The sequence below is a fragment of the Rhinolophus hipposideros genome, assembly GCF_964194185.1.
Source record: "Rhinolophus hipposideros genome assembly, chromosome: 1".
NCBI classification, from domain to species: domain Eukaryota; kingdom Metazoa; phylum Chordata; class Mammalia; order Chiroptera; family Rhinolophidae; genus Rhinolophus; species Rhinolophus hipposideros.
The window spans coordinates 84,230,295-84,251,731 of record NC_138047.1 but is presented as its reverse complement, the minus strand read 5'-3'; the positions used below and the strand labels follow the sequence as shown (position 1 = coordinate 84,251,731).

The following is a 21,437-nucleotide window of genomic DNA, read 5'->3' as shown; positions in this document are numbered from 1 at the left end:
GCCCTGCCCTGAACTCCCTCTCACAGGAATGAGAGTAACAGTAAAGGTTTTAGTTGTGAAGACTGCAGTGCCAACTTTTGTTTTTGGAGAGTTAGCATTTGAAACTCAAATGTGAATTGGCAGTCTTTAAGAGACTCCGACTAAATGCCAGTTATGTAAAGGATAAAATATAGATAGATGTGTCCTACAGTGTGGTTTGCCTGAGACGTAGGAATTTGACCTCTCCCATTTTCCCCTAAAGAATGACAAATGAAAATCAGGGCAACTTGTGAAAACATGAGAGTGTTCAGCATTACTGAGTACCACAGAATCCTGTAAATAGGCCAGTTTTTACGGAGGGAAAGAGGCTCCGCGAGTGCTTTGTGCCTTCCTCTAGCGTAGCTCCTAACCCTTCTTGCTGTCATTACTTATCGACGTGTCTGTCTCCCCCTAGAGTGTGAGCTCCTCGAGGGCAGGAACCCTGTTTTTGTTCATCTTTGTGTCCCGGTGCCAAGCACAGGGCCTGGCTCATGGTAGGTGCTCGCTCAATGTTTGTTGAATGAATATAAGCCGTGCTGCTTGGGTTGATCAGCTCATTTCTTTTTTGTTTATTTTGTTGGGCTTTTTTGTTTTTTTGCCTGGTGTCGTTAATGCTTTTGGTAGACTGAGGAAAAGGAAGCGCCTTTCACTCAATATTGTGCATTGAACTTTGGCTTTCACAGGAATCACCCTTCAGTCATAGTACAGCCTGGGAAGAGACCTTTACCTGTGGAATCTCCAGACACCCAAAGGAAGCGGAGGATACACAGATGTGATTATGACGGCTGCAACAAAGTGTACACTAAAAGCTCTCACTTGAAAGCACACAGAAGAACACATACAGGTATCAGACATGTAGACTAAGACCGCACCTTCTTACCTATTAGACTGGAATGTTAAGGCATATGTTCTTCTAACTTGAGAGGTTATACTGAAATTTTTTCAGGTATATTGAAAGTTACCATAGTCATGTACGGACGTCTCTGTCATGGAAAATGAACATTTTGATAATGTTTTACTTTTGTAATAAGTTAAAATAGGTTCCAGGTTATCTCGAGGACAAGATCCCTCCCAATCCCTTGCAGTTTTGTACTCTCTGTAGTGAAGGTGGGAGAAAAGAATGGAACCTTCACTGGAACAGAGGGGAAAGTGCTCTTAACCATGGGGCTATTTCATCAGGGATGTGGTCTTCATATGGGCTTTCGTTTAGTAAATGGTATACGTTATCAAATTCACAATAGCAAAAAAACAGTTCTTTTTTTTTTGCAGGACAAATGAATGTAGCCATTTATAGAAATGGAATGTGAGTGATCACCCTATTTTGAAACTGAGGGAACTTTTATGTGATTGCATGCCATATCTGTTTACATTAGGTTGGTGCAAAAGTAATTGCGGTTTTTGCAATTTTTTTTTTTAACCTTTTAAACTGCAATTGCTTTTGCACCAAACCTAATAGAACATTTTTCCATCTTGTCCAGTATTGAATATAGAGTGTGCAGCCAGAGCTTATGAAGATTGTTCCATGGGCTCTTGAACATTTCATAGCAAAACATCTTAAGGAATTCATATAAAAATGTTTTAAATAACCTGATTACTTGCAGTCAGTATTGGTGATTAATGTTCACTGTAGGCCTCATCTGACCTAACCTCAGACACTTCGATATGAAATTCTGATGTAACAGCAGTTTGCCTCTATGTACATTGTTCTTAACTCAGAATGTAGACTTTTTTTTTTTTGAGTTTTATTAGGCATGTTTAAAAAGGGAAGAATCTGGGGTTTGGAAGAGAAAAGGGCAGGAAAGTTTCTGGCAGAGTGAAAATGGAGTTTTTTGGTGACTCCTAGTGAGAAAGCCGAGAGAAAATCAAAATCAGCCCATGTACAGCTAGCTGTTCTTTCTCTTTGTCATTATGTTACCAGGGAAAGTGCTGAGGGTGACAGCCTTGTTAGAGAAACACCCAATCACCCAAATCTATGCCAAATAGAATCATAAAAGCATCCCCAGGGCATTAATGGGACCTGAGAAGTGGGTGTTACCAGTCTAGCCTAAGATTAAAAGTTATTGGATATTTGCATAACAATTCAGATGTAGGAAAAATACCTCATAGCATTTGTATTCTGTGCCCCAAGGAAGGTAATACAAATTCTGAAAATCTCATTGAAATGCCAAGAAATGGAAGTCCTGTAAGGTTTCTAGAGAACAAGAGATAGTAAATGGGAATTACTTTGTGACGCCCATTACCCAATGTTACTCATTTAAACATGTAAGATAGCCATTAACACCCTTTTCCTTGTATAGGCCTTCAAACTGGCTCTCCCTATGATTTTCCCACAAGGGTCTTCTGTTTCTCACCTGCCAATTATCATTATCTCACGGGAGGCGTTGGGAGAAACCTGGCTTCTGACAAGATGGGAGATATTACTATTTTTAGTACTTCTGAATTAAAGCATTATACTTAGACATGGTTGTTATTGACTAAACAAAAGACAAGCTGTTGAAATCCCTGACAGATATTTCAGTTGGTAGAGACTTCAGATTTTTTGAAAATGATTGAAATAATAAGAAAATCCCACAAACTTTCAATTTGGACTTCTCAATGAATGGATGCTCTGCATATAACTAAACTCCTAAGTAGGTTTAAGACTTGGAGACATACAAGTACAGATCACCAGGTGTTTCCTACGTTATTAATCCCTGCTATTGAGGACAAAAGCAAAACTAGCCCCTCAGAATGGATTTCAGTGCCTTTCTGCTTTAAGAACTCTTAAAATGAGGTTGGCTTTTGTGGGTGGGGCAGTGAGCCGGTTAATAGTTACGAGAATTCATTCATTTTTTCTTGCTTGTCTTAAAAGACACTGTGTTACTGAGAGACAAATGGATGACCATACCTTGGAAATAATATTTCTCAACAACTTTAGCTCAAAAATTTTAATTTTACTGTCTTGATTCATCAGTAGCCTTTTGCTGTCACGAAAAATAAGCTCTTTTCATTTGTCCCTTTTGCAGGAGAAAAACCCTACAAATGTACATGGGAAGGATGCACATGGAAGTTTGCTCGGTCTGATGAACTAACAAGACATTTCCGAAAACATACTGGAATCAAACCTTTCCAGTGTCCGGACTGTGACCGCAGCTTCTCCCGTTCTGACCACCTTGCCCTGCATAGGAAACGCCACATGCTAGTTTGAATGCGTCCACCTCCCACCTCCCGCGGCTCCCCACTCGCCTGGCTCTCTCTCTGTCCTCCCGATACCTAACTCATTTTTTACATGTACATTTTAATTTTGATTCAGCTGGTCTGAATCTCGGAATTTCTATCATTCAAACTTCCATATGGTCAGTAGTAAAGATTCTCTAATCCTCCCTCTCCTTACCACGGGTCAGACCTAAAGAATGTGAACACTTTTTTTTTTTTCCGGGGATGCTAAGCAAACCCTTCTTACAGAAACGTTTAATGTAATGAGAACAAGGGAACACATAAACTAACCTAACCAATTGTCGGTTTTTCCATGTATTCCTCAAAAGAATATCGAAGTAAATGTATTAGACATACAGTATCAAGCCTGCTAGTCCTTGCCAGAGACGTTCATACCTCTGTGCCCTGTGATCGCATGTCGTGCTGTACAGCAAAAAGAAGAGTGACCCCGACGTCGGTCAGTTCAAGGGATGGATGCCGTGTTTGCATCGCATGGAGTTGGAGCAAAGGGGCTTTGAGCAGGGGGCAAAGGAGGAAGCTGGCCATTCTTCCTAGGCTAGGGGTCTTCAGTGAGATTTTATCACTTGGTTATCTGTGCAGTGCGTTCCCAGAGCTTGTCACTATGCATGCTTAGCTGTGCACAACTGTACGGCAAAGCCAAATACTGATGGGGTTACCTCCCATGCACCTATCTCCATTCCTACAGTGTCCTTAATGGGGGTCATAAGTATTGGTAGGAGGGACGCCACAAAAGACATTTGCCCAGTAATGGTAAAAAATCTTCTGGGGAAGGGTCTGAATGGACTTCTTTTACCTAACGTACAGCTTTTTTTGCAAACAGGGAAACATTGAGTGGTAATTCTATTTGTGTATCAAATTAACCATATAGCTTTCATACAGAAACTCTTCTGTGTGAACTATAAAGTGCCAAATTGGCTGTCATTTGTGTTCAAGACCTGTATCATAAGTAAGCATCTGCTAATGCTTTAGATTTATTCATTAAGACTTGAGTGACACTATTTGTAAATATAAATAGTTGTGAAGCACACGTACCTTTATTTGGGGAGCAGAGTTCTGAAAAATAGAGAAAACCACAGTGCAGGGATTCAGATACCATGTTTCCCCGAAAATAAGACCTAGCCAGACAATCAGATCTAACGCATCTTTTGGAGCAAAAATTAATATAAGACGCCATCTTATTATACTATAACATAAGACCGGGTCTTATATTTTTGCTCTAAAAGACGCGTTAGAGCTGATTGCCTAGCTAGGTCTTATTTTCATGGAAATAGGGTATGTAGCTCAAAAATTCCCAAATGTTTACTGTTGGAGCTGGCATTCTTTTTTCACTATCAACTGTCCTGTCAGAAAACAAACAGAAAATGACTCGTGTTTATGTTGAAGATAAATAGCATCATTTGGGGGAAGTTTTTCAAAAGCAGGCTTTTGAGCATCATAGTCTAAATGCCAATAAAAATAATTCATGCATACAAATGTCATTGTTCCTAAATTTGAAAAAAGTGGTCAAATGTGGGTGCATATAATCAAATGCACCTTCATAAAGGACGGAGAAGAGAGAAGAATGGAATCCTGAAGATTCGTCCCAGCCACAACTCAGGATCCTACACAACCTTAACTGGGAGGAATACACTGTTGAATTGTTTTTAGAACATCAGTGAATAAGTGATTCTGGAGGCCTGAGAATTGTGTGGGGAGCTTACTTTGGCGCTATGTTAATAAAAGTTAAGCTGTAAGGACTATGCACCTAAAGAGATCCTACCCATCAGTCCTCGGAACCGACTGAAAGGAAACATAGTTGAGAAATGCAAAATAATTTGTTATCTTGGCACTTGGTTTTTATTTTCTTTTATTTTTTTAAACACTGCAAAATTTGTTTAAAATATTAAAACATCCCAATTGGGCTTTGTTCTTTTCTTTTTGTTTGCAACTAAGATATGAATTGAGGGATAAAAATAGCTCTTGGAAAAGTAGGTATGGTCTGTATTGTAAATGCCTAGTCACGTTCATGCCAAAGTGTTTATTTCTTGAAATGGTTCTTCCACAACCCACCGAAGATGAAGATACTAGCTTATGTGTGATCCAACCCATAAAAGGTGGGGAAAAGGGCAAGAAAGGGTAGAATTGACCTTTGAATAATTAGGTTTGAGTCCGTGTCCAGTAAATAGAAAACTTCATGGGTTCTCATGAAGTTTAATGTTTGCTATGGCATATTAAAATTTTGTTCAAAAGTGCAAATGAGACCCTGCTGAGACTTACATTACTATTTAGCCTGCCTAGATTATGTTAACAGTTCATCAACAAAGACCATTTGAACACTGAAAGGAAAGCAACCCAAAGAAGCCATTCTTGGTTCCCATGCTGGCCCATATACTTTATCAATTGGCTCTTTCCAAATTTTCCTTTTTTATATATTTGTATCTTAACTATGATAGTTGAGAAATTTAGTCTTAGTCATTTTTAGCTATTATTGTGGGAGGCCTCAAATACAAGATAAAATGCCCTTGAGCATGTGGTTTTAACGGTGTGCCCTGTTACTATCAATGGTAATTTTAATTGCAATATTTAAGTTGATGAGAATGATCTGTAAACATGGAGTTGGTGTTGTATAAATTGTTATAAAATTTCTTCAGTTATTATCCAAGTGTCCTCTTGGGGAAGAAGTCAGAAAAGTTAGATCTGAATCCATCACATTTTCGAATTTTACAATGTGAACCTACATCGTAAATGGGCATTAACATTCTGAGTCGCCTGGTTTGGAGGATGTGTTAGCATAGGTGTGTTCCAAAAAGGAAATGCTAAATATGCAGAAGTTTCAAGAGCCTTGGAACAGATTTACAGGGGAGCTATATACGTATATGTATACTTTATTAAACACCCATCTGCACTATCAGTGTTGCACTAATGTGGAATTCGAAAGACTATATTGCTGATACCGTATATCTGCACGTCATTCTGGTTAGATTGTTTTAAAGACAATCTCAAAGATCTCAAGTTTTAAAATAATTCAATTGGTTTGAAAATACAGTCATCTTGAAAGAATTGCTGTCACACATGCAATTACTCAGAGTTGTCTGTTCTCTTCCTGGTCAAAGTTAACAATTTCTCAATGATTGCAAATTGACTTAAGAAATAATACATTTACAAAGCCATTTTCCATGCGTTAAACGAGGGCTACAACAATGTTTTACAAATACTAGCACTTTTTTGTTTTGCTGTTATGTACTTAGTGTTAGAGGGTCAAAATAATCTTTCTGCTTAGCATCTCTTAAACCATACCTGCAAGTATAGCAGGATTATTACATTTACAGTACTTTAATACTTGTATAAACTATGCAGAAATTTTTAATAAAGTGTAATATATTTTATAAGCTAATAAGACTGAATGGGTAAAGGTTTTTAGCATGCGTTAGTATACTTGCAAATACTGAAACATTTTGGTAATCTTTCTTACTAAAGATGTGAATGTTTAATGTACCTTCTCTGTTTCTACTCTAGTCCAATGGGAATTCAGTAATGACATTTTGTCATGTCAAACTGTGAACATAAATTTGTACTGTACAGTCCTCATATACTATATACAGTATGCAATATATGTATTATATACTTGTTAATAAAACCATCAGAATATAAAGTATGATTGTGTGATTACTATATATGCAGCAATCACTAGGAACAAAACTTAGCAATGTAACTTGTAAGAGAGACTACTTAGATATGTTAAAGCAAATCACTGATAGGCATCATTGTTGAGGGAGGGAAAGAAAAACATTCAACTGGAATATGCACTTAAGGAGTTAACTCAGCCCTAAAGCTATATCCCTGATTTTCTAGCAGCAACAGGAAATCTAAGTACAAACCATAAACGTGCAGACAGCCCAGCATAAATCTGCAAACACACCTAATGCATGCTTGGAATGTTTGTTGTTTATGACCCTTACCTGCTTCCAAAAAGAATTTTCAGTGCTTTGTAATGAAAGACAAGTATAAAAGACTTTACATTTTTAAATGAAAGATCAGGATTCATAACTTGGGGAGTTGGAGAATCAGGAATGAGACTAACTGCGTTAAATTCTGAATAAACATTTTCCCATAAGCCATGGACATGGCTGAGACTGCAGAACCACAGAACCAGGTCGTTTCTGATGAGGCTTTAGAGTTCTTTTGTTTCAGGCAAAATACAACTCCTCTGTACCCCCTAAATGTAATTAAGACTAAAACACTGGCTTGCTAGATCCCAAGCAGCTTCCTCCAGCCCAGAGTTCATCTTAGCAAAACATGAAATAATGTGTGGCTGGCACTTGCCTCATGACTCACCTTCACAGGTGGGAAACTGGAAGGGGGTCAGGAGAAGGTTGAATTTATGAAGCACTCCATCAGCCTTCGGGAAACTTCTCTGCTTTTATACTGAGATAGCTGACAGCAAGCTCAAAGGGTATTGTACGTGACTTATTCCTGATGGAATATTGGCTTGGATTATTCCAGATGATTGGCTGTTACCCTCCCATAATCCTTCGTATACGAGTCAGATGACACTTGATTAGTTCAGAAGGAGACCCACCCAGCCTTCTAGGAGATAGTATGTTAAAGCTGGATTCTACCCAGGTGAGTGATCAAGATGGTGACAAATGTAGATTTTATGACAAATTCTTTGAAGAACGGCTGAACAACGTAAGGATGTCCCGCGTGTGCACACACACAAATCCATCGTCATCACCCGATATTTTAATGCTGTCAGCTTGAAGAAAAGGGGGTTAGGAGCCTTGCTGGGGCCAAGTTATCAATTCTAGTGCTCGTTAAAGAAGTGGCTCTGTTCAGGGGAGGACAAGTTGAGATGGCAGTAAAATCATGTAGATGTATAAGTTAAACTATTAAAGACTAGAGTGACCTGTGTGTGTGCAGAAAACTTGGTGAATTGCCCCTCAAGGGTACATTGATTTTAAAGTGTAAACTGAACCCGTTAACCATTTCCTATGATCTGAGGTAGCCAAGGTCATGATGGTAGTGGTGCTGTATATATAAAAAGTGACCCCTACATTAGAATGATACATGTTGTAAATTAGAATTCTTTTTAAATGTATTACTTGGAGGGGGCGGGGGTTGAGGTTGTCACCAAGTTAAGATAGACATGTGTATTGTTTTCAGTGCTTTTGCCCATTACGTCCCTGGGGTTGCCTATGGGCATCCTGAGTGGTCTGGGTTACAGACAGAAGACAGAACCTGGATCTTCAGGCTCTTAGACCATATGTCTTTCACATGGAACACATTTGATGTTTCTTCCTTTTCTCAAGACTCAGTGTATTAGCATTCTCCAGAGAAACAGAACCAATATTCCCCTACCCCAGCTCGGGCCTCTGGGGCTTAGATAGTGAGGGGACAATCATCCTCCTGCACACCAGCTGCCAGGGCCAACCTTCCAAAACAAAAATCTGCTCATGTTGCTGCCCCACCTTTTAAAGTCCTTCCATGGCACTGGCTGGCATCTGAAATGGTTCTTCTTAATTTGCCCCTACCGCCTTTAAAGCATCACCTCGTATTATTATTTACTGTATGCTCAGCACTACTCTAAGCACTTTGAGGGTATTAATTAGTTTAATTCTCAATTGTGAGGCTTGTAAATATTATCATTCTCTTTGTACCGATGGAAAGTGAGGCACAGACACGTTAGGTAACTTACCGAGATCACAAAGCTAGGAAGTAGAAGATTTGGGTTCAAATTCAGGCTAACTTCCCAGCCTGCTCTCTGATCTCTTACACCGGTTTCCAGTCTGAGTGACCTCCAGGTTATTTTGGTGCCTCTTCTCAGAATTCAACCCACATGTGCTTGCCTTTGCTTCTATCGGGCCGTCTTCTGGGATGCCCTCCCCCACTTAGTTACCCCTTACCTAGAAAAATACTACTAATTCTTCAATAATTACATGGCCAGAACTCTCCTGGGGCGGGGTTGTGGGAAGGCATTTGCTGATTTCCATAAATGAAGCTTGATATGTTTTTTTAAATGTCAGGTATATTGAGGTGTGATTTCCATAAAGTAAAATCATTCTTCTTGGTATACTTTGCAATGAGTTTTGACAAACACATTCAGTCGTGTAGTCACAACAATCAAGACCTAGAACAATTCCATCCTCCCTAAAATGGTCCTCATGCCTCCTTGTAGTCAATCCCTACCTCCAGGCTTATTTTATTTGCCTGTACTTTTATCTTTTTCAGAATGGATGTAGCCTTTTGAGTCTGGCTTCTATTGCTTGGCGTTACATATTTGAGATTCATCCATGTTGCATATCAATCAGTAGTTGTTCCTTTTGATTATTTAATATGGATGTACCATATATCCTCACATGTTCATCAGTTGAAGGATTTTTGGATTGCTTCCAGTTTGAAGTAATTGTAAATAAGCTGCTACAAATATTCACAGACAGCTTTTTGTGTTAACGTAAGTTTGTATTTCTCTCGGGCAAACGCTCAAGAGTCTAATTGCAGACTGTGTGATAAATGGATGTTTAATTCTATAACAAACCACCAAGCTGTTTTTCAGAGTCACTGTACCATTTTGCATTTCTACCAGCAGCAATATATGAGTTCCAAGGTACTCCACAATCTCATCAACACTTAGTATTGTCTAGTGTTTCATTTTATCCATCCTAACAAGTGGACAGTATCTCATTGTGGTTTTAATTTGTATTTCCCTCATAACTTAAGCATCTTTTCATGAGCTTATTTACTATCCATATATCTTCTTTGATGGAGAGTCTGGTCAAGGGTTTTGCCCATTTTTTATTAGGCTGTTTGTTTTCCAATCAATTGAGTTTTGAGAAGTTTGTATATATTCTGGATGTAAGTCCTGTTTTGCTAATATTTTCTTCCAGCCTGCAGCTTGTCTTTTCATTCTCTTAATAGTATATTTTGAATACCAGATGTTTTTAATTTTGATGAATTTTAATTTATCAATTTTTTTTATGGCTCATACTTTTTGTGTTCTATCTAAAAAATCTTTATCTAATCCAAGGTTACAGATTTTCTCCCGTTTTCTTCTTCTAGAGATTTTATAGTTCTAGGTTTTACATTTAGACCTGGTGGCTATCTTTGTTCCATGTTAAATAAATGTAAGCAGAGGCAGTGCTTCTCCTCCTCACCACCAAGCACAGAGGTGAGAGACTGTCTGGTGGAGCCCTCTGACGTTGCCCATCCAGCACTAAGCACAAAGAGGCAGCCTCCTCTTCCTCCTCCAACTAGAGAGTTGGGAGACGATGAATAAGAGGGAGCAGAAGAAAGAGAACTTTTAAACGGAAGTCTGAAGTCCCAGGCTCATCTCTCAGTGGCCCAAGCATTAAACTGACCAGAATCAACACAGCAGAAGCTTTGAGAATTGAACTACAGTGTGGAATAGCACCCAGGTTTCAGACTGGCCTCTCAGTTGTTAACAGTGGGGCAGACCAGAACAGTACTGCAAACATTCAAAAGGTAAATTAACATTCAAACCACAGCAAAAGTGGGCCAGGATGTGTGTTCTAAATCTAAATGGGTTGACTGCCTGCTAAAATAGAAGATTTAAAGAGGAACCAAAGTCTTGTAACATGACAGACTTTCTAATATATAATCTAAAATTACTCAGCATAGCAAGAATCAGGGAAAAAAATCTCATCTTGCACAAGAAAATAAATCAACAGGTATTAATGCCTAAAGTCAGAAGTGTTCAAATTATCTGATAAAGATTTTGAAAGAACTATCATAAAAATTCTAAAAGCAATTATGAATACCCTTGAAACAAATGGGAAACTAGAATATCTCAGCAAAGAAATAGAAGATATAAAAAAAGGAATCAAATGGAGATTTAGAAAAATATTTGTATTGAAAAATACAATATCCAAAATGAAAATATTCACTTGAATGGGCTCAGTCACAGACTGGAGATGACAGAAGAAAGAGTCAGAACTTGAAGATAGTCAATGCAAATTATCCACTCTGAGTGGCAGAGAGAAAATAGATTGAAAAAAAATGGACACAGCCTTGGGAACTTGTGAGAAAATAACAAACGATTTAACACTCATGTCACCAAAGTCCCAAAAGAGAGCAGAAAGTACAGAGCTTAATAAATATTTGAAGAAATAATATTTGAAAACTCTCCTAATTTGTTGAAAGACAAAAAACAAAGGAACAAAAAACGTACAGATTCAAGTAGCTGACTGAATTCCCAAAATGGTAACCTGAAAGAAATCCACACCCAGACACATTATAATCAAACTGCTAAAAGTGAAAGACAAAGACAAAAAAAAAAATAGGGCTAGATATAACATGCAGGAAGCGTGATAATTGAATTTTTACATTGGCAACTCAGTGAATATTGAATACTAGAATTGTAAATGGCTTTATTTTTTATAAAAACATTTAATAATATTTCATGATTTTTTCCCCCAAATTAAATAAAACCTCAGCTTCTCCCTCTGCCCAATCCTATTTCTCTCACCCATGCAAGACTCAGTATACATTATAGGTATTGCTCCCCATTAAACCATCTGCATGCAAATCTCTGTCTTGGAGTCCATTTCCAGTGAGTCTGACCTAGACATGTGCCAACTGACAAAGTGGCAAAAAAGAAACGTTGGCCCATGTCTCCTCATTCAGATGGTGGTGTGGTGAGGCACGCAAATGGTGAGCTTCCTGGTAGATATTATTAAAGGTACTCCAAGCTTACTTTAAATAGCTTTGATTTTTAATTGCAGATATTTAAATATATGTAGTCTTCATTCTTATTCTTGCCCCAGATGCCACAAATATTAGGAGAGGGCCTGCTCTTACCCTCTTTATTTTCATTATAGTCTCTAGTGTCTGTGATAGAGAAACACTGTTGGTTTTGTAAGATGATTTTACGATCGTATATCTGGCAAACAGGCAGAACTACCTTATTAATCCTATTATTTTGCCTGATGATGCTGTTGAGTTGTTTTTCTCCTAATGAGAATAATTTAATTCCTGTAACAACAACTATTTCATTTTTCCCTTCAATCCCCATGTCTCTTATGCTTTTCTCCCATCTTATGGTGTTGGCTAAATTCTGCAGTAGCGTGTTAAGTATTAGTGGCATCTTTGCCTTTTAATCTTCATGGAAATGTATCCAAAATTTTTCCAGTAAGCATGATTTCTATTATGGGATTTTTGATATACTAGCCTTTTTCTGGGTAAAAGAGTTTCTTTTTCTAGGTTTGAGTGTTATTATTGTATGTAGGTGTTAAACTATAACAAATGTTCTCTTTCTATCTATCTAGACACTTTTATAGTTTTTCTCCTTTAAACCATTAATATGATAAATTACAGAGATAGATTGTTTTTAATGTAGAACCATCCTTGCATTTCTTATTAAAGCCTGCACGTGCACAGGATATATACGTATGTATATTTCAATGAAATGTAAAATTTGTTTAGCTGATGTTTTACTTAGGCTTTTGTATCTATGAGCTTATAATGGCCTGATCAAGTTTTCACTAGCTTCCCCCACGGTATGAAAATAAATAAACACCAAACAAATGAGAGCAGGCAAGGACTATTTAGTTAGAGCTTGCTAGAGCAAGAGAGTCAGGCACTATCACTTATGTTTTAGCAGAGACCCAAAGACAGGCAGAGAAGTGGGAAAGCTTTATAAGTGGGGAAAAAAAGAAAAGCTTCAAGTATGCTCTGACTGGAGACCATTGGCATCGGCAAGCTGTCGGTGGACTCACTAGAAACAGAGCTTCTGTGTGGTTGGTTTGGCTTGGTCCTAAGTTGAACCTACATTGGTCCTAGGTTGGACCTGAGGACTGATTGGTCCAAATTGGAAGTGGGGACAAAAATTAGGGAAGTTGTGAGTTATTAACCAAGTCCTGGCTACTTGGGCCCAATTGTTATGGAAGTTATTGTTTGGCTTCATGGACTACTTGCTAGAGACAGTGGTCTGACTTCCTACAAGTTTGACTTATAAATTGTGGGTTAGCTTCCTGGGCTGGTTACTATAGATAATGTATTAGTTTCCTGGGATGATTACTGCATATTGCGGGTCAGAGTTCAATTTTTACATATGATCTGTTTGTATATCTGTATATTTAGTCTCTCAACTGAGTTGGGCAACTTTCCCTCTTTTTCAGTTTTCTGGAACAACTTATGAAAGATAGAGATTCTTGAAAGTTTGGCAAAATTCCTCTGATAAATTACTTGGGCCAAATCCTGGACAGTGAAGGTCTTTAAATAACCAAGTTTCTATCATCTCTATTTAAATTTACTACTTCTTTTTCCACCAATTTTTGCCTTTCATATTTCCCCAGAAATGTATCTGGTTCATCTAAGTTATCATATTTATTAGAAAACAGTCATAATAGCATTTCACTGTTCTTTTAATCTCCATGTTTATAGCAATTTTCTTTTTTTATTATACGGTTGACCTTCAACAACATGAGTTTGAATGCCACAGGTCCACTTATACATGGATTTTTTTCACTAAATGTGTTTTCTCTTCCTTATGCTTTTATTAATAACATTTGCTTTTCTCTAGCTAACTTTATTGTACGAATACAGTATATAATACTTATAACACACGAACTATGTATTAATCGACTGTGTTATCAGTAAGGTTTCTGGTCAACAGTAGACTATTAGTAGTTAAGTTTTGGGGGAGTCAAAAGTTATACTCCGATTTTTGAGTGTGCGGAAGTTGGCACCCATTACCCCCACGTTGTTCAAGAGTCAACTGTATATTTTGTGTGCTTCTGTCTTGTTTTTTCTTTTCTTAATTAGTTTTGCCAGAAGTCTATCCTCCCCATTTTTTCAATCAGTCAAATATGTTTTGTTAATTAATCTTCTGGAGTGCTTTGTGTTAGTTTTGTTAGTGTCTGATCCCATTCATTTCTTTAGCTTTATTATTTCCTTACTTCTTGTTGGGTTTGCACTGGCTGTTTTTTAACTTCTTGAGATAATTGCCCAATGCATTTGTTTTCAATCTCTTTTGTTTGTTTGTTTTCAAGTGTATTTAAAGTTACTTTTTTTTTTTCTAAGTTCTACTTTAATTGGGACCCCTAAATTTTGTCAAATAGGCAGATTAGCCACATAGAGTAATACATTCTGCTCAGTGCACCATCAGACGGGGATGAAGGATGAGTGGAGGCTCTCACCCGTCATGAGGGAATGAGGGAATGAGGGAATGAGGGAATGCTGTTTCTTTGCACAAAGGGACCTTTAGCTCATTCCTCATAGCCTTCAGTATTGGCATCACTCGGAGCCTCTTTCTGACTCAAATAGAGATGACGTATGGTTTAGTGGGATTCCCGAAGTGGTGTTGTTTCTCTGCCCTAAATATTTTGTTACTTGTCTTCTGATTTTTCCCCCCGAATATCACTTTTTTATTCATTAATTATTTATGGGAAAAATTGGAAAAAACAAGGATTTAAAATTGCTTATGGAAAAAATGCATGGTCTCAAAAATGCTTCAGAGAGAATTCATTTGAGTTCACTAGTGATCTTTTGGGGAGTGGCTCAATGAGTAACTGTTGCATGAGTGAATGAAGGCAAAACTAAACACAGAGGCATATAAATGTAGTTCCTAAGACCTTAAATCCTTTTCTCTCCCTTTCTTCCCACACTTGTTCCAAAGTCCCACTTATTTTTCTATATTCTGCCACTTAGGGACTTTAATTTTTTGTAAATGGAAAAAGACTGACAGCTGACTATATCTTTCTTTTAGAAAATATGGAAGCACACTTGTGTATTATTAGTAGGTATAAACCCAGAGAATTGGGCGACTTTGCTTACAATTCTTGGTGCTGTCTTCTATTTTCTATGGTGGAAAGTCTCCTTTAAAGAGAGGGACAAACCTTATGTTGCTGAAGGGTTCCATCTTGTAACTAAGGCTGTTTGGTACCCATTAGAGCTCATCATTGCATCCATACACCTGCATGCACTTGCTGGAAGTTCATGTGATTTTTATTTTTTAATGTGACTTACTTAGTAGTATTTTATTCAGTTTTATTCACTATTTGGAGGGGAAACAAGCTGAATTTTCTACCTTATAGATGGATGTATGATGTAAAAGAAAGAAACGAAATGCTAACTGAAGAAAATGTAGGAGACCGTCATTGTGAGTTCTGCGTAAGGAAAGACTCCTTCAGCTGAAAATGTATAAACAATATGGCAAAATTTTGATGGATTTGACTGCATGTGGGGACAGAGTCCCAGAGAGCAGTTTTGTCGCGCGGGGCAGCCTGCAGGGTCTCAGCTCCCACTCCCCACATAAGAACGTGGGATATGGTGAGGCCAAAAAGGAACACCCACGAAGCCATAGGTAGGGGAGTCATACTACTATATTCTCGCTGGCAGCTGGGTTGGAGAAACAAGGAGCAGGAGCCACATTGTTCGCAACACTCACTGAGCCGCTTGAAGGCTCAGCCACCATCTTCTTGCTAGCCCCCATTTTCTGCTAGCATAGCCACAGCAGTTATATTAGTGGCCAATGGCTCACTGGTTACAGCTGACAGCCAACTAGCCACAGCTGATGACCGTCCAATCACAGTTGATGGCCATTTACTACCTGAGCCAGCACCTTTCCACGTGAGGCCGAGAGCCTGGAAACAGCTCTCTGGGGCTCTGTCCCTACAAGTTTCCAGGCTCTCGCCTCACGTGGAAAGGTGGTGACTCGGTTATTAGATGGCCACCAGCTGTAATCAGATGGCCATCCACTGTGGCTGGGCTGTTACCGGCTAGGCATTAGCCACTAATATAACTGCCATGGCTGCTCTGGCAAGGGGGTTGGTTGGTTGGCAGAGAAGTGGAGTGGATTACGGCTAGCAAGTAGGGTTAGCAAGCGTGGATGGCAGATTGTAGTTAGCAAAGGGTTGGTTGGTTGGCAGAGAATTGGTCGGCCCATAGCGGATAGTGTTGATCCTACTTCCTGTGTCTCACCCAGCCGCCAGCGAGACCGGGATGCAGGAAAACCCCTTGTTGGGGTACTGGCGGATGTTTGCTTTTGTGTCTCGGCCAGCTGCCATCAAGAATATAGTGGTATGACTCGCCTGTCTGTGGCTCCCTTGTTGTTCCTTTTTGGCCTCACCATATCCTGCGTTCTTGTGCGGGGAGAGGGAGCTGAGACACTGCATTACATTGCACCAAAATGAATTTCTTTCAGCAGACAAACTTAGCAGTCGTTAACAGAATGGGAGAAGATATCTCCAATATCCATATGAGGACTGTACAGAGAACACATGTCAATCAACATGGATAGATCTCCAAAACAGCACTGAGAGTAGCAGGAGACAATGCTAATTTGGTACAACATTTACATAAACTAGATGCACATATACATACAAAACAAAGCTACATGTTTTAAAAGAATACGCATCTAGACACAACCTAAAATGTATATTAATAGAGGTAGGAGAAAGAGAAGACATACCTCAGCTCAGAGTATAAGATCCTTATCAGCAACTCAATTGTATGCAGAAAAAATTAGACTAGAAAATATTTACAAAACCTCTAGTCTAGTCACACGTATACTAACCGTACAGTTGTTTGCCACCTTCCCCCACCACTACCTTAAAACCTCATAAAAACTCAGCCTAGGTTTGTTGCACATATTTTTTTTCCATAAGCAGAAACTTTCAACCTTATTAATCAGAACTTTCTTGTTATTAAAAATAAAATGGTAAGCAAGCAACTGAACTCAGTATTTGCGATGAGAAAAGAGTCATCTGGCTAGTTTTATTTCAAGGCCTCTCTTCCCTAATTAAGAATGGAGTGAAACAATTGGTTTCATTTGAACTTTTAATTACATCAAATTTAATACACCTACAAGTATTTTGCTTGCCAAGCATTGCAAAAATCTCTGCTGCTGATTTTACAAGAATTTAATACATGGGAAGACAAGTTGGCTGGGATTAACTAGGAGATTATCTTGGTAAGAATGACAGAAAAATCAAGGATAAATACAACCGTATTGGAAAGTGTGGGAGGGAAAGAGGGATGGGCAGGCAGCCATATGAGAAATGAATCTCAGAAAGTAAATACAGGTTTACAGGGAACTGAAGCTTACCTATTTGGGGAGTAGGGAGGGGTTCTTAATAAAAAGAATATAAAAACATTAATACAGATCAATATCTATCTCAAATGAGAAAAAAATCCAAATAAACTATAAAATTTAAAAGCTGATAGATATGTTAAACATTACCAAATTTATAAAAATATTATATCTCTTAACAAATTGCCTGACCATCTCCATGATTCTTGCTTTCTGCATTTTTTGGCTGTGTAGTCTTTGATAGCCTCTTTCTATGACAACAATTTCATAATTTTTTAATAGAAGGAGAATAGAAAGAGAGGTCAGTCTTTCCTCTAATATGGTTGATTAATTTTTTTTCGTTACAAATAATTGTTGGATGTATAAAACATGTGATCTTAGACACGTACTCGCTTTTGTAGAACTACTATAGGTTTGTGCCCTATAAATACAGAAATTCTGAAAAAAATCTATTTCATGTGATTCCATCAAATAGGAAAGACCTATATGCTTCACTTAGAATTTTATATTTGTTGTATTACTACATAGATTCTTGACAGGAAAGAACTTCTGTTTGGAACAGCTGTTGGTGAGAACTGAGTCCCCTGCTTATGATTTTACATGGCTAAAGACTGGAAGAATTTTCTATGGATTAGCTTCTGACCCTGTACATTTAAAACCTTGCTTCTCTTCCACTGGCACATCTGGGCCAAATGCCACAGGATTCTTATTGCAATACAACCTCTGACCCTGCAGCTTCATGTTTCTAGGCCGGTTGAGCCAGCCTCGTGGGTGATAAAAGTTTTCCTGGGTATTGTTCCCACACTGGAGTGAACTGACAATAACTCAGCACAGAAGTTAGGTGAAAACATGAATATATCCTACTAAGCCCAAACAAAATGAAATTTCCCAGTTAATATTCCTTTAACTGAATCTCAAAAGTGTCCAAAATTGCACTAGTCACAGTACCACAAATGGAAGTCAGAAAGGAATGTGGCGACAGCAGTCTTGACAATTGCACTTAAAATATCGTACTTCTGCAAATTTCATGAGGACAAAAGGCGAGGGAGCATGACACTGGTGCCCTCCCAGAACTTGAAAGGACCCGTGCAAATGAGGTCCTTGGATCTTCATTAACTTCCCATTCAGTCCGCCTCTGAGCCTCTTGGGCTGCAAACCTAGCTGATGATCCGACTCATCTGCAGACCCTATTAGCAGACTCCAAGTTCTCACCTCTGAACCTGGTGACTCAATAGTGGAAAGAGAAGCTAAGTGGGATGGGGAGAGGTGGAGGTGGAGATGGGAGGGAGGAGAGAACAGAGGGTACCTAGTGAGCCCTCCTTATCTTAAATAAAGGAAGAAATCATTATCTCCAGGGCTTGTCCTGGCAACCCATGAACTGCTGGTCACCTTTTAATGTCTTCTGGTGTTGCAAGAGAGGATGACTGGGCCAGCTTCTCCAGATTGCTACTACTACTGCCCTTCTGCCACAAACACACATCCTACACTCCCTTTCTACTCGACTTCTGACCCTTTTTAAATAAGACATGTACACAAACACACACACACACACACACACACACACACACACACACCTCTTGCATTTTCCTCTAAGTTACCACCACGAGGGCAAACATTAATTAAGTCATGAAGTCAGAGCTGACTCTATCCACTGGGATCCTAGACTGGCCCTTTGGAAACTGGAAATCTTTGGTTTTCTCTCTGTGTTCTAAAATGGAGGCAATTATACTTCCGCTCATCTCCCATATAGACAGTTCAGGTGAGTGACCAAATCAATGTGATCCACGTAGGAAGCTCCTGAAATTGTAAGGATAATTTTGCTTCTTAAAAAGGAAGTTTTATTTCTGCACTGCTGGGGGGTAACAGACTTGATCGTCATTACTATAACCCGGAGATACCATTTGAATGATCAAATCCCAACTAAATACTATTTTTAAAACAATAACAACCTCTGTCATGAAATCTCTCTCTCTCTCTCTCTCTCTCTCTCTCTCTCTCTCTCTCTCTCTTTCTCCTTAACTTTTCTGCTCCTAAGTGTGTAGGTTTTGGAACAAATTGCCTTTGTACACGTTCCTGCTTTGTCCCTTACCATTCTGAACCTCTGGCAAACTTTTTAAATCTCTGCACTTGGATTTCCTGGCCTGTAAAACATGGGCCATTCATATCTATCTCATGGGGCTGTCAAAATGAAAGGAAATAGTGTTTGTAAAGTGTTTAGCGCAATGGAGTACTTTGTTCAATAAATCATAGTTATTGTTTTCACTATATTACTATTTGTGCTTTCAGAATGAATAAGGCGGACATGCAAATGAAAAGAAGAAAGAGGCCCCAGAGTTGCTGAGGTTATAAGAAAAGGACATTCTCTACCACTGTTAATAGGGGGATTGATAAAGACGTTTGAGAAAGTATTTTGATGGTGTTCATGAAAATTTATATGTACACGTCTAATTTCTAGGAATGTGTTGCAAACGTATCTAAACTAATTTGATGAGGCAACAATTGTTGGACTGTCCTGGTAAAATTCTGATGACTCCAGTGATGAAGGGAATATATACAACTTTAATACTAAGAGCCACATACCTCAACTCTGGGTTTCTGATTAGGGTATTTCAAAGGCTAACTACCCCTACATAGGTACATGTACATAGATGAAGGATAAGCTATGAAATATACTACTAATACTCATGATAGATACAGTGAATTGGCCCTCAGCATTCCATGCTACCTTTTGCTAGCTAACATGCCGTTATGCACCACCGAGCCTGGAAAACTGAAAATCACCCTTCCTATACTCTCTTGCCACTGAGATTTGGGATGAGACTTAGGTTCCACCAAAGGCATGTCGGATGTGGTTCAAAATTTTCATATTCCACCTTTTACTGATAGAGGCTAAGCTGGAGGGCATGCTTAGTGTGAGGTCCAGATAGGCTGCTAATTGAAGCACAGGATCGGACAGGCTCAGCACCCCATCAGGGCAACAGGACCAGTGGTGGCCTTCCCACCCTGGGGAAGGGGGAGGAAATGGGGACGTCCTGGTAACACTTAGGGCAGAGGAGAATTTCTGTTTCTTGCAATCAGCACTTCCAGGAGGAAGAAAAAGAGAACCTGAACTGAGCATGCCCCTTGTTATTCCCCAATTCACATGTTAAGCCACCTCCTTCTTCTCCCAGCTACTGCAGAAAGTGAGAGGAAGAGAGACCCAGGAGTGTCACACCTTCGCATGAATGTGTGACATCCAGAAGGTAAACTGCTGGCAGAATGTCATGAAACGGGGTAAAGAGAACTTTCTTCCTTTACTCTAACAGTTATTGTTTTAAATTGATTTTTATAAAGGTACTGTATTTGTGCATTACTTGTATAGTTAAAAAAGGAAGGAAAAAATGCATGAAAATAATAGTCATGGGACTTCCAATTCTATGTGCAATGAAAGAGCCTACAGCAGGCCACAGCTTCTGCCACAAAAAACTGGAAAATCTAGATGCGATATTTTTTTTAAATGTATTTTAAAAGTATCAGAGGGCTGGATGAAGCACTGAGGGTTAGAAGGGACATGAATCTGGAGAACAGAGAACTGCAGAGAGCTGAGCTCCTAATTAGCAGCCACTTTTGCCCTGGGGCTCCTCATCCTTGCTGCAGAGGAACAGTCATTTCCTCAGCGAACCCTACCTAAAGCAGCTCTCTCCCTTTATTCTCTGCTGCAACTGTCTCATAGCATACATTGCAGTTTGTAATTAAGTGTTGATTTAATTGTGCCTTTATCTGCTTCTACCTTTAGACTATAAATATCTTGCAGGCAGGAAAAGTTTTTTTTTATCTTGTTCATTGTTGTATTCCCAACTTCTATCACAATGCCTGGTACACACTACTGTGGAGTTGAATTGAATTGAACTGAACTGAACTGAACTGAATTGAAATAGTAACTGCTTTCTGGTTCTTTCAGACTTCCTGGATTCCAGAGGCACCTCCCCTGCCCTCCCCCCTCTCCCTTAGGCTCTATTCTGGTAAGACTTTGACAATAGTGTGAAACCCAAGCTCCTTTCTGACTAAAACTGCATTCTCTGCATCCCACTCTCATACCTCTAGGGTTTGACAGTGGGTAGTGTTGGGAGCCTTACCTTCCACCCTCTAAACTCCCAGGCCACACCCAAGCCAACACTCCTAGAGCCTTAAGCCCTTC

At 39.0% G+C, this 21,437-nt stretch overlaps 1 protein-coding gene across 3 annotated transcripts in view; it reads left to right on the top strand.

The window, feature by feature from the left end:
• Window positions 1–6,861, top strand: part of KLF3 (KLF transcription factor 3) — a 35,327-nt gene extending 28,466 nt beyond the window's left edge. For all 3 annotated transcript variants that reach the window (XM_081057613.1, XM_081057614.1, XM_081057612.1), the window contains exons 5-6: window positions 702–862; window positions 3,024–6,861. In XM_081057613.1, the coding sequence (XP_080913739.1) occupies window positions 702–862; window positions 3,024–3,205 (343 nt within the window). In that variant the 3' untranslated portion in view covers window positions 3,206–6,861. The remainder of the gene's footprint in view (window positions 1–701; window positions 863–3,023) is intronic.
• The last annotated feature ends 14,576 nt before the right edge of the window (window positions 6,862–21,437 follow it).